The sequence below is a fragment of the Schistocerca nitens genome, chromosome 6, assembly GCF_023898315.1.
Source record: "Schistocerca nitens isolate TAMUIC-IGC-003100 chromosome 6, iqSchNite1.1, whole genome shotgun sequence".
Classification (NCBI taxonomy): Eukaryota; Metazoa; Arthropoda; class Insecta; order Orthoptera; family Acrididae; genus Schistocerca; species Schistocerca nitens.
In genome coordinates this window covers 393,733,097-393,747,531 of record NC_064619.1, presented here as the reverse complement: position 1 = coordinate 393,747,531, position 14,435 = coordinate 393,733,097, and the positions used below count along the sequence as shown (strand labels likewise).

General features: G+C 38.8%; 1 protein-coding gene across 1 annotated transcript in view; it reads right to left on the bottom strand.

The window, feature by feature from the left end:
- Window positions 1-14,435, bottom strand: part of LOC126263033 (probable 39S ribosomal protein L24, mitochondrial) — a 56,959-nt gene that overhangs the window by 12,124 nt on the left and 30,400 nt on the right. The window contains exons 2-3 of the mRNA XM_049960001.1: window positions 9,793-9,975; window positions 7,580-7,782 (exon numbers count right to left, since the gene is read on the bottom strand). Of these exons, the coding sequence (XP_049815958.1) occupies window positions 7,580-7,782; window positions 9,793-9,975 (386 nt within the window). The remainder of the gene's footprint in view (window positions 1-7,579; window positions 7,783-9,792; window positions 9,976-14,435) is intronic.

Sequence of the window (14,435 nt, the reverse complement as noted above, 5' to 3'; positions counted from 1 at the left end):
TTATTTTGTGTGTTCAAAGTGACCCCCACTGACAGCCAAACAACGTCAATGCTGCTCAGCTGTTGACCAAACTATGACTGTCAGTGCTGCCGATGTGATAGAAGCACAGGATGCCTCAATGGTTTCTAATAGATCATTCAGTGTAGCTTGCTTCTGTTGATAAACTTCAGTTTCCAAGGTCCCCGATATGTAGAAGTCAAGAGGTGAAAGGTCTGGAGACTGTGGTGGGTACTCAGCAGTTCCTCTTTGATCTATCCATCGTCCAGGTAGATTTTCATCCAAGTAGGCTCTGACATCTTTGTGGTACTGAGGAGGAGCACCATCTTGTTTTAAGTAAAATCTTTCATTTCCGAACACCTATTGGATGACAGGTAAAAATCAATGTTTGCAGAACATGAAGACACAAATCACCAGTTACAGTATCATCAAAGAAGAATGGGCCAATCAAACCACAGGATGAAAGATCACACCACACATTAGCACCCAGTAGATTAACATGTTTGACCATATGAACATGAGGTTTTTCAGGAGCCCAGTACATGCATTTGTGGTGGTTTACAGTACCATTCAGTTTGAATTGTTCCTCGTCAGACCAGATAACCTTCCCTGCAAACCACTCATCCTCGTGAAGCATGACTTCAAACCACTCACAGTAATCCATCCTTCAATGTGGGTCATCGTTGTTCACAGCATGCAGCAATCTTGTAATGTACACTTTCCACTTTCACCTTTCAGCCCTGAGAATTCATTGTATACTTGATCAGCTTACCCTGATTTCATGTGCACCTTGCTTCACAGATTGTTTAAGGTGATCTGGTAAAATGTTCCAATACAGCAGCACCAGAAGCTGGATTTGATGTATTTCCTTATGCACATCCTGAACAGTACTGCCGACTTAAAATTTATCCCAAATACGATAAAATGTTTTAATTGTTGATGGCTGAGTTCTGTACACATTATGCCGTTGTCATTGTACCTCCCATGTTTTTGTACCATTTCGATACAACCTTGCATTGCTGAAATGACAATCTTACTTCATTCTTTGCTGCAATGTCATCTGCTGAAAAATGTGCATCGAGATCTGTTGAGAGAGAAAAGAAAAGTCTGCACTACCACGCAAAATTGCAATTAAATGTCATTTTGTTCCAAATATATTACCTTTCAAAGAGTGTCTGCATTTTTCTGAACCCCATGTGCATAAACTGGAATATAAATGCAGCACTGACACAAGTTGGTATAAAATATCAGTTTTAAAATGTAGTTTTGAGTATTATTCCTCTTATAATAAGAAAACTGAAGATATCCTGTGCTTCTAGACCAACAACAGTGGTATCAGTCAGGAGACCTGAAATTCAGTCCCCATCTAAAGCCACAATATTTTGCTTTGAGTGGATCCTGAATGACTTGGTAAAACATGGACAATTTTTTGCTACTTCCTAGACAGTATTGTCAACCAGATGTAATGCAGGTGCTGTAAGTCTTGTTTGTCCAGTAGAACCCATGAGATGGGTAATGGCAACCCACCAGTTAAGCACAGGGGACTGGCCATGTAGGCACCTAGGGTCAGCCATATCCCTTCATGGTACACAGTGTGTAAAATATTTCGAGCACAATACCTGCTGATCCACAAACCTGTGATCAACAAGCCTACAGATATCACATGAATGCTGCATATAATTGCACCAAATGTACTGTATCCGCTCCCGAACACTTACACATAGTATGTTTCCTGAGGCTTTTACTCTTAAGATTCCTCAGATGATGTTGACATTTAATGTTTTTGTCCGACATATTATCACCAAATCATTTTCCTTGAGGACAGTATCTATTATAATCAGTGTTGATTGACTGTAAATACAAATTAAATGGTAAAAATGGATGCATACTGTTTTCTCCAGAGAAAACACAAACGTGTGCTCACCATTCACACCTCCAGCCTGTTGTTGATCAACTCTCCCTGCCGCACAGCAGTTGCGGACTTAGAAGAGCAAACTGTCACAAATTCATCCATGGCTAGACAAGCATGAACTAGCCAATACAATTGTGGTCACGCTTAAAACATTCCCCTATGAAATGAAATGCAGCTATTCTGCTAAAACATGTTTGAGAGGCCTTCCACAAATAAGTAAGCAAGCACAGTAGTAACCTGACAGGAAGAACTATACAAAGAAGATACATTTACAGAGCTGTTTGAAGGTATTATGCCCCCTTGTGACAGTGTAGCTTTCCTCACGACAGAAACAAGATACCTACCAGGTGATATCAAACTTATTACATGGTCACTTCTATAGGGGTGTCCCTCGACTTCTCTGAGTTGAATTACAGTTTGGAACCTTTTAATGTGATTTCCAACTTTTTGATATTTAACTGAACTGGTGAGCAACTAAAAGGCATAACTGATTAATATCTTACTGTTGATTATTTGAGCTCATTTTTTACCCTGATTTAACTAAAGAATTTAAGATTGACCAAGATGTGTAAATAGCTAGTAATTCCTCTCTGTAGTATACTACTCACACCATATGGAATTTGCTATTTTCATTGTTTTTTCACTGCTGCTCTCTCCATATGCTTTCAGTAGGAGGGCGTGGGAACCAGTTTTTGGGGTCTGTGTAGGTGAAGCTGGTGGAGTCCATTCTGTAGGATTGACAAAGATCTTTGGCTCACCAGTGAAGATCCTGCCAGGGAGAGATCCTAGGCTGGGGATGGGAAGGGTATCTGTTTCAGTGGTATGTCTCCTCTCTTGGGTACTAACATTACTTAACCTGGTGAAAAGCTCTAAGGTTTATAGCTGGGTAGCAGTGTTAAAATGCCACGATGTTTTGACCAGTGTCACACTCATCATCTTCTAGCAAAGTGTTGAAATATGTGGCTGCTGTGATATTTAAAATAGTGGCGTGCCCCCTTCCACTTGGCTACAGGCCGTCACATACCGTCCAGCTGGCAGGGTGGGGACGGAGTGAGGCTGTAGTGGTGTGGGTGGGTGGTAGGTGTTCCATTTGCATCTCTGTGTGGCCATTCTGGCAGCAGCTTGCAAGTTGGATGGTGCTGGTCACACACTCATCATATTGCTGCTGTCCCAGTCGCTGATTCTTTTGTCTGTCCCAGTCACACATGTCTGATGTGCTTCTTGCAGCATTTCAAAATACAGTGCTGTGTTTGCCAAATGTAATACTTGGCACATTCACAGGAAATGCAATATATTCATGGTACAGTCATTTTAGTGGGTATTTCGCAGAGCCAAGACACTCTTTCACATTTGACAATGGTCAGAAGATGGCTTTTGTGTTGGACTTTTCAAGTAGCCTCCCAATTTTGGCTGAGAGTGATCTCAGGTACAGAAGGAAAGTGAGTCTCTTGTCTTCTTCTTAATCTTCCAGTTTCCAGCATCTTGTCTCTTCTCAAATGATGTACTAATCTGTGCATAACTATACCCATTTTTGCAGAGGTACCAGGGTAGTCAGCACTGTCTGCCGTTGTGCTGGGTGGTGGCAGCTTGTTGCATGCAGGTGCAGGTTGAGTGTGTCTTCTTCCTATATACTTAATGGACTAGTGCACTATCTGCCTTCTTCATTATTAGCATGTCCAGGAAAGGGAGACAACCATTCTCCTCTTTTTCCACAGTGAAAGTAATGTTATGATGAATGCTTTTATGGTAGTCCACAAACTCATCCAGTGCCTGTCTGCCATGCTTCCATACCACAAAAGTATCATTAACATTGTAACATGGTGGAGGAAGTGCTTGGGTTTGTGATGAATGGTTTGAAGAGCCGCTTCCTCAAAGTGTTCCATGTAGACGATTGTGGCCCCTGAAGCCACTGGGGATCCCACAGCCACCCATCCATCTGTTTGTAAGACTCTCAGTTGCACATGAAGTAGTTAGTTGTTAATGCATGTCCAGAGAGTTTAAGTATTTGCAGCTTGAAATGTTGGGACAGCTGCACTAAGAATTCTTGCAGAGGTACTTTTGTAAACAGCAATGGAAAATTGAAACTCACAAGCAGGTCATCTCTTTGTAATTGCATATCCTTAAGTATTTTCATGAAATTGGTTGAATTCTTATCATGATGTCTAGTGTTCCTCAAGGGGTTTTAGAAGTGTTGCCAGATATTTGACCGGTCTGTAAGTGTGTGAACTGATGGTGACGAGTATCTGCCACAGAGGCACCCCTTTCTTGTGAATTTTCAGCAGTCCATACAGGTATGATGTCACTGGCACACTGGGATACAACCACTTCTTCAGTGCCTCTGGTACAACTAAGTTTTTCGGCAGAGCCACAGTTTTCATGGTCATCAGTGAGCTTGAATCCTCCTTGAGCTTCCTGTAGGCCAGGTCCTGTAGCAGCAAGCCCACTTTATGATGGTAACTGTCATTGCATATTAGCACCATTCCCTTTGTCTGCTGGAAGGACTACAGTGTCAGCTTCATATCTCACAGATCAGATAGCCTCCTCTTCTGCTGCTGCCATGTTCACTTTCAGAAGCCAGGACTTGTTGATGACTCTACAGGTTTCCCGCCAACCTCCTCTGCTTCCTCCTCTGGCAGGCTTCAGATTTCTTCTTCCATACCACTAATAATGTCTCATTTTGGTATGATCCTTGGGACAGATGCAAAGTCCAGTCCTTTCGCAAGAACCACAACTGACGCTGAATACAGTACTTCAACTGTTAAATTTACAATACCTCTTGTCTTATTCGCCTCCTTGTTGGAGGGAGGGGTGTCTCTGCAGCCAATATTCAACATCATGAATTCTCACAATTACCAATTGGCCAAATATATGGCAACACTTGGTAAAACTCCTTGTGGAACACTGTAACCACCATGTTAAGAACTCTTGCTGATTTCATGAAAATACTTAAGGACATACGATTATGAAGAGATGACCTGTTCGTGAGTTTTGATATTACACAGCTAGTCATGAAAGTATCTCTGCACGACTTCTTTGTGCTGCTGTCTCAACTTTCCTAGCCGCAAAAAATTAAATTCTTTGAATGTGTACTGATGACCACTTACTTGACGTGCAATGGACAGTTTTCTGAACAGATGGATGGAGTGGCCATGGGATCCCGACTGGCTCCCGGGATCGCAAATCTTTTCGTGGAACAGTTTGAAGAGGTGGTTCTTCCAACTGCTCATCAGAAACTCATGCATTCTCAAGCAATTCTTCTGCTATGTCGCCAACACTTTTGGGGTACGAGAGCATGGCAGACAGGCACAGGATGCGTTTCTGGACCACCACAACAGCATTAATTATAATGTTACTTTCACTATGTAAATGGGGGAAATGGTTTTCTTCCTTTCCTGGACATACTAATAGAAAAGCAGGCAGATGGTACGCTAGGCCATTCTGTACACAGGAGACACACAGACCTGTATGGGCGTGCAATGAGCTACCATCATCCAGCGCAAATAGTGCTGCCCACCATGTACATAGAGTGTACATTGTCTGCAATAAAGAAAGTGCCCCGGATGAACTACAACAACTGGAGGAAGTATTCCACAAAAATGGGTACCACAATGCCCACAGATTAGTAGGGCATTTCAGAAGAGACATGCTGGAAACTGGGAAGAGGAAGAGGAAGAGGAAGAAGAAGAAGAAGAAGGTGACAACAAGAGACTCACTTTCCTACCATACCTGGAACTGGTCTCAGCCAAAATTGCTAGGCTACCCAAAAAATCAAATGTAAAAAAAGTCTTATGACCACTGCCAAAGACAGAAGAGTGGTTTGGCATTGTGAAAATCCCACTAAAAATGAACGTACCACGAATATACACCACTGCCTGCGAATTTGACAAACAGTACATTGGATAAATGCAGTGCTGTGTTTTGAAATGCTGTGAGGAGCAGATCAGACATGTGACTGGGACAGATATAAAGATCAGCAATAGCAAAGCATAACCTCAATAAAGACTACACCTTTGACTTCTAGAACACCAAGATGCTTTGCCAAGCAACCTGCTATTGGGACAGCATCCTAAGGGAATCCATTGAAATACGGTTTCACAATAATCTTGGCAACAGAGATGATGGACACCAACTAACTGTGATGTAGAATCCAGCATAATTGGCAATACGACAAGAGTGCGACCAGCATCATCAAACTTGCAAGCCACAGCCAGAATGCACCCACAGAGACACAAATGGAGCACTCGCTATCCCCATCACTACATCCTCATCCCCCAACCTCCTGCCGGCTGTGCAGTACACAGCTGCCCATAGCCAGGTGGAGTGCCCTCCAATAATATTAATATTACAGCAACTGCATTGCAACATCATCTAGTGAGATGATTAGAATCACACTCATCGAAACGTCATGGTATTTTAACACTGCTATCCGCTGCAAACCCAGGAGCTTTTCACTAACAATATACACCAGGAGAGCCTACATTCACATATTCCTAATCTTATTTTTCCTTTCTTACATCCATTGGTCCTTCCTCTTTCCACGCTCCATAGTCCCTTTGCTCAAACCCATCTCTCATCCATACACTTCAATGGGGTTGCTCGATATGTAGCAGCACCCATGTGCCTAGTGGAGGAAGTTAGATAACAATAATGTCATTAAACAAACTGACGTTTTCATGAATCCAGTTTGGAATAACTCCGTATGAAAGATTAAAGTCGTGAAATCAATGTAGCAACTCAAAAGTGACAAGTTTAAAAATTTAGATGTTGCTGCATAGTTATTTACTTACATTTTATGTATTTGTTGCAACATCATTTGTCTGAGCGGAGGAACATGTGGTGCAACATATCAATCACGTAAAGTGATGTGTAACCTTACCTGTAACTAGCTGAAGAATGATGATCATCATAAATGGAACAATTTATTAGTTAAACAGTTAAGAGTACAAAACTGTTTGGACATTTCTGTAATTCATTTTTACATGGTGATGTGAAACAGATGGATGCCACCCGACTTGAAGGTGGGGCGGGGTTTGCCCTACTGTTGCAGGCTGTGATACCTGCGAGGCTTTGTGTTTGTTCCATGACTGGAACAACGAGGTGCACCACCAAGTAAGCAATGCACTGTGACAATGCTGACTGTGTCACAGAAAGCAGAAGACAAAGCAAGAAATGTCGAAATGTCACTTGTAAAGCCAGAGTGGAGTGTACAAACTAAAACTGTACATATATGCAATGTTTCTCTACATCAGTTAACTGTATTTGGAGATGTAATCTAACTCTTCTTAAAAAGAAGAAGTACTTTCCATTCATTTGTAAAAAGTTGGAAATGGGTCAAGACAAAGGTTTCTGTACAAGAACTACTGTAGAGGTGACGTAGTCCAAAGTTTTACCACTTGAACATTTCATTAACATGCTGAAGTTCAAAGTTGTAGGTAGAAACAATTAACATTAAAATATACAGGGGGACAACTAACAAGAAAGTAGAAATCATCACAATAACTTTCCTGTGTCTACTTCTGTGGTATCATCAATGGCTACACCACGGTACCTGCCACCATGAGATCGCACAACACATGTCACACTCACCAATTGGCAATTTTTGTCCTTAAATACATTTTCAAAACAGAAAGACAGAAAAGACAGAGAAATAATGTCATGTTTAGTACTTACAAATCTGATGGATCAACAAGAGCAACTTGATCTGTGACCAAAAGTGGGGCCTCTGACCGGATAACAACACCAGGAAAATCCTTTGATTTTCCAATGGTTCGTAAGTGGCAATTCATTCCCTCAACAATAACCCAATTACGTTCTTGTATTACTTGTGAAACAATTCCTTGCTTTCCCTTGTCTGGTCCCACAAGAATTTCAACCTGAAACAATTTCAGATACATATTATCAAATCAAAAATATTTTAGTTAAACAGACAAGTGAGAATAACATGATAAGAAAACTGTAAATTGTATATTGTAAGGGTCTTAAATGGAAAACAACTGTGTCCTCTACCTCTCCCTACCTCCACATTGTATTACTGGAGGCTCATCTACAACAAACTACCAATGATGATCACAACACTCAACATTCTTCATTTGCATCCGTCAGTAATAAATCTTTGCAAACAGTCAGTGTTACATTAAGAACATCATTTGCGACTGACTTTATGACAGAAAGACATCCATAGCATCAGGCAGAGCAGGCTCTCTTACTGTCACAGTGGTATAAAGGAACTAAAATTTCCATATACCAGGAATATATGGTTGAAACTGCAGGGATACTGAAATAGAATGAAATGATATCAACCAACGACAAAAACTGAAGTGCTACTTCATTCTGTACACAATGATCTACAAAAATAAAGATTCTCTGTGAGAGTATTAAACAACAACTGTCTCGCGAGATTGTCTACAGTTAATATGATACTAAGTCAATAAGAATGGCATTGATTATTGACCTCACCAGCCACTAAATGGAATCATTCTTTTCACCTGTGCTAGGTTTCAGCATCATCGCGTCAGTAAATTTGCACTGCAAAGTAAACATGGCCGCATCACCCTTTTTTTTGTACCAATGAAAAATTGTTCTATATTCCATTGTGTGTGGTCTGAAAGAGCCAATATTTACTACAGTAAAGTGTTTATCACAGGATTGATCACTTTAAATGACTGAACAATCGTGAAGAACACGGAAAGAGTAAGAAGTCCAGTCAAATTCACCACTAATGCCAACACTGAGCAACTGCGTGATTTTGAATAATGGACAAGTTGATATGTAGGAACCCAAATTCACATTTATCAGGGTTCTGCTTATGACACAAACAATAACAGGCTTAAAGTGCAAAAAGTCAGGACAGTCCCAAAACAACTCAATGAACAAATTTAATCAAATGAGAATCTGTCAGCAGTTACTAGACCATCATGCTAATGAAGGTGAAATTTTTTTTTTTTTTTTAATGAATCATCACTGGAGATGAAACACGGGTTCATTATTTTTAACCAGAGATCAAACACTGCACAATGGCAAATTCTGGAATATTAACTGGGGAAGGGGGTAAACAGTAGATGACCAATGCTTTGCAACAAGCTAAAGCCAGCATTTCGAAACAAACACCTAACATGACTTCAAAAATTATAAACTGCAAACTTTATTGTCAAACAATATTCTAGTTTTTACATGACAGTGCATGTTTTCACATAACTTGTCACCCCATACAAACTCTTGAGATTATGCATTCCAAGTTGTTGGAATATCTGGGACACAGTCCTGATTTCACCTTGCTGGATTTCCATTTTCTTGGTCCACTTGAAGAAATGAAGGAAGTGGTGCGTACAAGGCCTTCTGTTCAGCGAAAAAAAAAAAAAAAATTCCCTAAGGGTATTGCGCAGTGATAGACCAAGTGCATTGAAAAGTAGAGTGAAAGTGTTACAAAATTATGTAACTGTAAATTCTGTGGTGGTTTCAATAAATTGAATGTGCAGATACTTTTCGAGTTCTCCATGTATATCAGATAAAGCAATTTTAGAAGAACTCCATTTTGTACTTCTTAAGTTCCCTGTAACTTTCAAAATGGCTACAATTTGTGGCAGTATGAGAAACGAGTCTTCAGAACAAATATCTTGAAATGTGCAGAATTTTTTTTTAAGGTTTACAAATACTCATGAACATAAAAGCATTAACAAATCTTTGTTATTTATGCTATTTATTTATGATATGGAACATAGCTGTTACCCAAATAAAATAAAAAGCTGACAGTTTCAGCATATTAGGCTTATAATGAATTCTTTATTTCTTCATTATATTATTCACTGTTTGTCAAAAAATGTTATATAGAAATTAGAAAAAAAGTCCCCAACTTAACTCCCATAAATGAATAATATATTACTCACACGATCTCCTCTGAAGAAGCTCCATTCAAGCACAGGCTCTAAAAACACTTTCTTCCTTTGCCGAGACATGTTCTGTTGTTCAAACTGACCAGTCCATGGTCGATTAGTAGTAAATCGATATTTCTTCTTTGCAACAGTCCTTGGCAGGTACTGAGGAAATCCCCGTGGTGTACGCCAGTATACCTTAAGGAATGAATAGTTGTTTTATTAGAATATTTCATTTCCTTAAACCTCAGTTAACTGTAAACTTTTCACACCTCTCAGAATTGTAATATAGCAAGGAGGGTATCAAAAAATTTACACATTTCCATGGGTAATATCTAAATAAGGCATCTGGACAATGGACTGGAGTTTGTTGTTGGTACACCTAATGGTGCACACCAATATTTATATGTTCTAAAAAATAAATAAACGAAAAATCATAGTAATAATAAGGTAGAACAATAATTTAAGACACAATTGAAGCAAACCCTGTTAGCACCCACCAGCATAAATTACTTCTATAGTATGTTACAAACTGTGAATTCACAAATGTGATTATGTTCTCTCTCCTTCCTTCATTTTGGCAGAGCAAAAATAATTCTGAGCCTTTTGAGAATCCATAATGGAAGGAGGTTCTACCCATGAGCAAAGACTGAAACTCATTTCACACACAGAGTCGCAAGATTTTTCCTTCTCCTAGACACCTATACAACTTCATAGAACATGGGCAATTTATGTTTAAATGGTGAGGTTATCAACTTGATAGAATACTGGCAACTGCAGGCCAAATCCCCTTATATCTGTGACATCACAAAGCGCTGCTGTCAGCAGGTTGGGAGCAGACCACAGCTTCACCAAGTGGGGTGGTTACGGACTGGATGTACATGCATCTAAGACCCTCACAGTGCACTGTGTCAATGATTTTCAGTTGACCCCAAATCTGGTCAGGATGGGATAGATTCTCTATCAAATTGTAGTAGACGCACTCGGTCTCCTCTTTTAAGACATTCTGACTTAGGTACTTTAAGATAAGTACCTGAGGCTTTTGCCTCCAGAACTCCAAAATATGGTAAAAAAAGCTTCTTGTCAAATATAAGGCACAGAAATCTGATTACATCATTCACCTTCACATCAGTGTCTTTCATGAACAGTATTGGTGGGTAGTAAATGCTCCTTGTACAGTTTTCTCCAGGAAAAAAATTGTGCATTATTAATTTTCCATCCTCTTGACAGTCAACAATGACTGCCCTTTTTCCTATTGCAGAGTCCATCAATAAGAAAGTCTGACTTGGTCTGTGATACACAGATACTATTGTCTTACAGCAAGCTTCCAATTATCCAGGTAAATGCAGTTTAGAAACTCCGATGGCAACTGAGGGACAACCTGTTTTATGAGATTCAACTGGTAATGTGTCACACCTGAGTCCTGGATGAGCACATAACACCAGAAGAGAAGTATCTCACAAAAATCATTTGGTTATCCAAAACAAGCACATCTTCAGCAAGATGTCAAGATGTGTTGTATGGTAAAAGAACAGCTCTTTCAGGTAAGCCTTTCCCCTCCACTTAAATATGTACATGGCAAGAACAAACACAGAACAGGCCCCATCTCTGACTATAGTATTGTCCACCCAGGCATCTTTCTGTTACATGTAATAAAGTGGTAATGTCATCATTCCTCTGAATTCACATTGTAAAGGGACACCCTCCTCTAGCATTACTTTTCCTCAACAGAAGTAGTTGATACCAGAAGTAATGTTCAAATTTTGAACAGGTCAGTATTGTCTCAGCTGTTTTTTTTTTTTTTTTTTTAATTATATATGATTTTGTACACAATGTGTTATATTGCAAGCTAAAATCTATAAAAAGAAACTACTTTATTTTCTTTGTTACAATCGTTAAAATTATTGTTTTTAGAAACATTTGAAATTACAAAATATTTGGCACACTTAAAATTTCTCTTATTAATTACACAATTTGGTGCTATTTATTATGTTTATTTCTGGGTTCATTTACAAAATAATATTATAAATTAATAGAAATTCATCTGTCAAGAAAATTTGTAGATCCTTTGGAATATTGTTAGATTGTGCTACTGCAGAGTGAAGTAGTAGTGGGCATGCCTCTGATGTGATTGAACGTGATTTCGTATTTTGGAAGAACAATGTAATTTTGGCTTTATTAATGTGAAAATTCAAAAGAGAGTGCGATACAGTAAAATGTGAGACAACAAATTATCGTGAAACCAAAAATACAGTGCAGGCATTCTTCAAAGTTAATTATGTCAACTGGAACCATGATAACCTAAAATGTCAAAAATTTCAGCTTCCAGAATCAGCTCCTAGACATGAAGAACTGGAGCCAACTACAAGAAAAGAAGATAACTAAAAAGTTTATTATAACTTTTACTCCTCTCCTATTTTTGAAAAAAAGAGACTTTACCATCAACAATAGTAGTGACGTCAACAGAGGAGTGAGGGTAGATTACAAGTGGTGGCGCCGTCTGGGATAAGTTGACTAATAATGAAGTTTTGTCTGTTGCAGGAGAAGGGAGAGTGATCTGTGTGATTTGCAGTTTATGTATGAATGGATTTCCAATAACACGAAGAAAGAAGACCGAGGACTGCCCAATCAAGTAAATCATATCAATAGTGACAATGTACAACCAACAGTGATGGACCGGATCGAATGAAAGAGGACTTTACAACTTCAACCAGGGACATCAAAAAGGAAAGGTAAGTAAAAACTATTTGTGAAGTTAATTTGTTTGTGGACTCGTGTGCTTGTTAACAAAATGAATAGAGGCGAGAGTAGGAGCGAGGTAGAAGTGACCAGCTTTTATGTTGACAGGCTGCATAGGGCAGTAGAAAGAAGTATGTACCATAATAATCAGACTTACAGAAATTACAATGGGAGTAATTATAGAAACAGAGATAATGATAAAAGTTATCAGGATCAGAGTGTCAATAGAGAGATAAATTTTGAACACCAACAGGATAAGAATAATGGGGATAACCAAGGGCATTTTAATACAAGTAACAACCATACAAGTAACTACTTGGGAAATGGCAGATTGCCTCAGGTCCACAGTTTTGGCGCAAGGAAACACAAGAAGCACAGACCCCCAAGTTACACCTGCAATTAAACAATAATAACAGTGTCAATGACATGTATCTGAAATTGAACAGGAGGAATATCAGATTCCTCATTTATGTTTTGAGCAAAAGTTTTGGGATACTATGTTTAATTCTAGTGATGTAGGTGCTAATCACAAACCAGAATGTGAGAGTAGTGAGAATTTTGATGTAATATGTACTAATGATTTCTTCTCTTGGTCAATAAACAGTGTTATTGGTGTATGCAAATCAGGTGATGTCTGTATTGGATCTGAACTAGGTGATATTTTTTATGTGGACGTGAATAAGAGCTGTGAAATAACTGAGGCTGGTAAGTCTGAAACTGGGGGCTTATTGCAGTTAAATGTAGGTGAGGTAAGTGACTTTGATGGAGGTGACACTTTTGTCAGTGATGTTGTTGATGAGGTAATTTTGGATTATTATTATTATTATTATTATTATTTCTATTTTTCTCAGACCTTAGGTCTGGTTAAAAATGGATAGTGACGCGGACCTTCATCAAGCGTGACTTCCTTTTAACTGTATGGTATATGTTACATTGTATTTAGGAACTTTCGGGTTATTGAACACGTATCAACAATTACGGATTTCTGTAGTTGTATATATACGTTTGGATGTAGCTGTATTGCATTGATATACTGGTGGATATTGTGTGGTATGACTCCTGTAGTTGATAGTATAATCGGTATAAAGTCAACTTTATCCTGATGCCACATGTCCTTGACTTCCTCAGCCAGTTGAATGTAATTTTCAATTTTTTCTCCTGTTTTCTTCTGTATATTTGTTGTATTGGATATGGATATTTCGATTAGTTGTGTTAATTTCTTCTTTTTATTGGTGAGTATGATGTCAGGTTTGTTATGTGGTGGTGTTTTATCTGTTATAATGGTTCTGTTCCAGTATAAGTATTCATCATTCTCCAGTACATTTTGTGGTGCATACTTGTATGTGGGAACGTGTTGTTTTATTAGTTTATGTTGTATGGCAAGTTGTTGATGTATTATTTTTGCTACATTGTCATGTCTTCTGGGGTATTCTGTATTTGCTAGTATTGTACATCCGCTTGTGATGTGATCTACTGTTTCTATTTGTTGTTTGCAAAGTCTGCATTTATCTGTTGTGGTATTGGGATCTTTAATAATATGCTTGCTGTAATATCTGGTGTTTATTGTTTGATCCTGTATTGCAATCATGAATCCTTCCGTCTCACTGGATATATTGCCTTTTCTTATCCATGTGTCGGATGCGTCTTGATCGATGTGTGGCTGTGTTAGATGATATGGGTGCTTGCCATGTAGTGTTTTCTTTTTCCAATTTACTTTCTTCGTATCTGTTGATGTTATGTGATCTAAAGGGTTGTAGAAGTGGTTATGAAATTGCAGTGGTGTAGCCGATGTATTTATATGAGTGATTACTTTGTGTATTTTGCTAGTTTCTGCTCGTTCTAGAAAGAATTTTCTTAAATTGTCTACCTGTCCATAATGTAGGTTTTTTATGTCGATGAATCCCCTTCCTCCTTCCTTT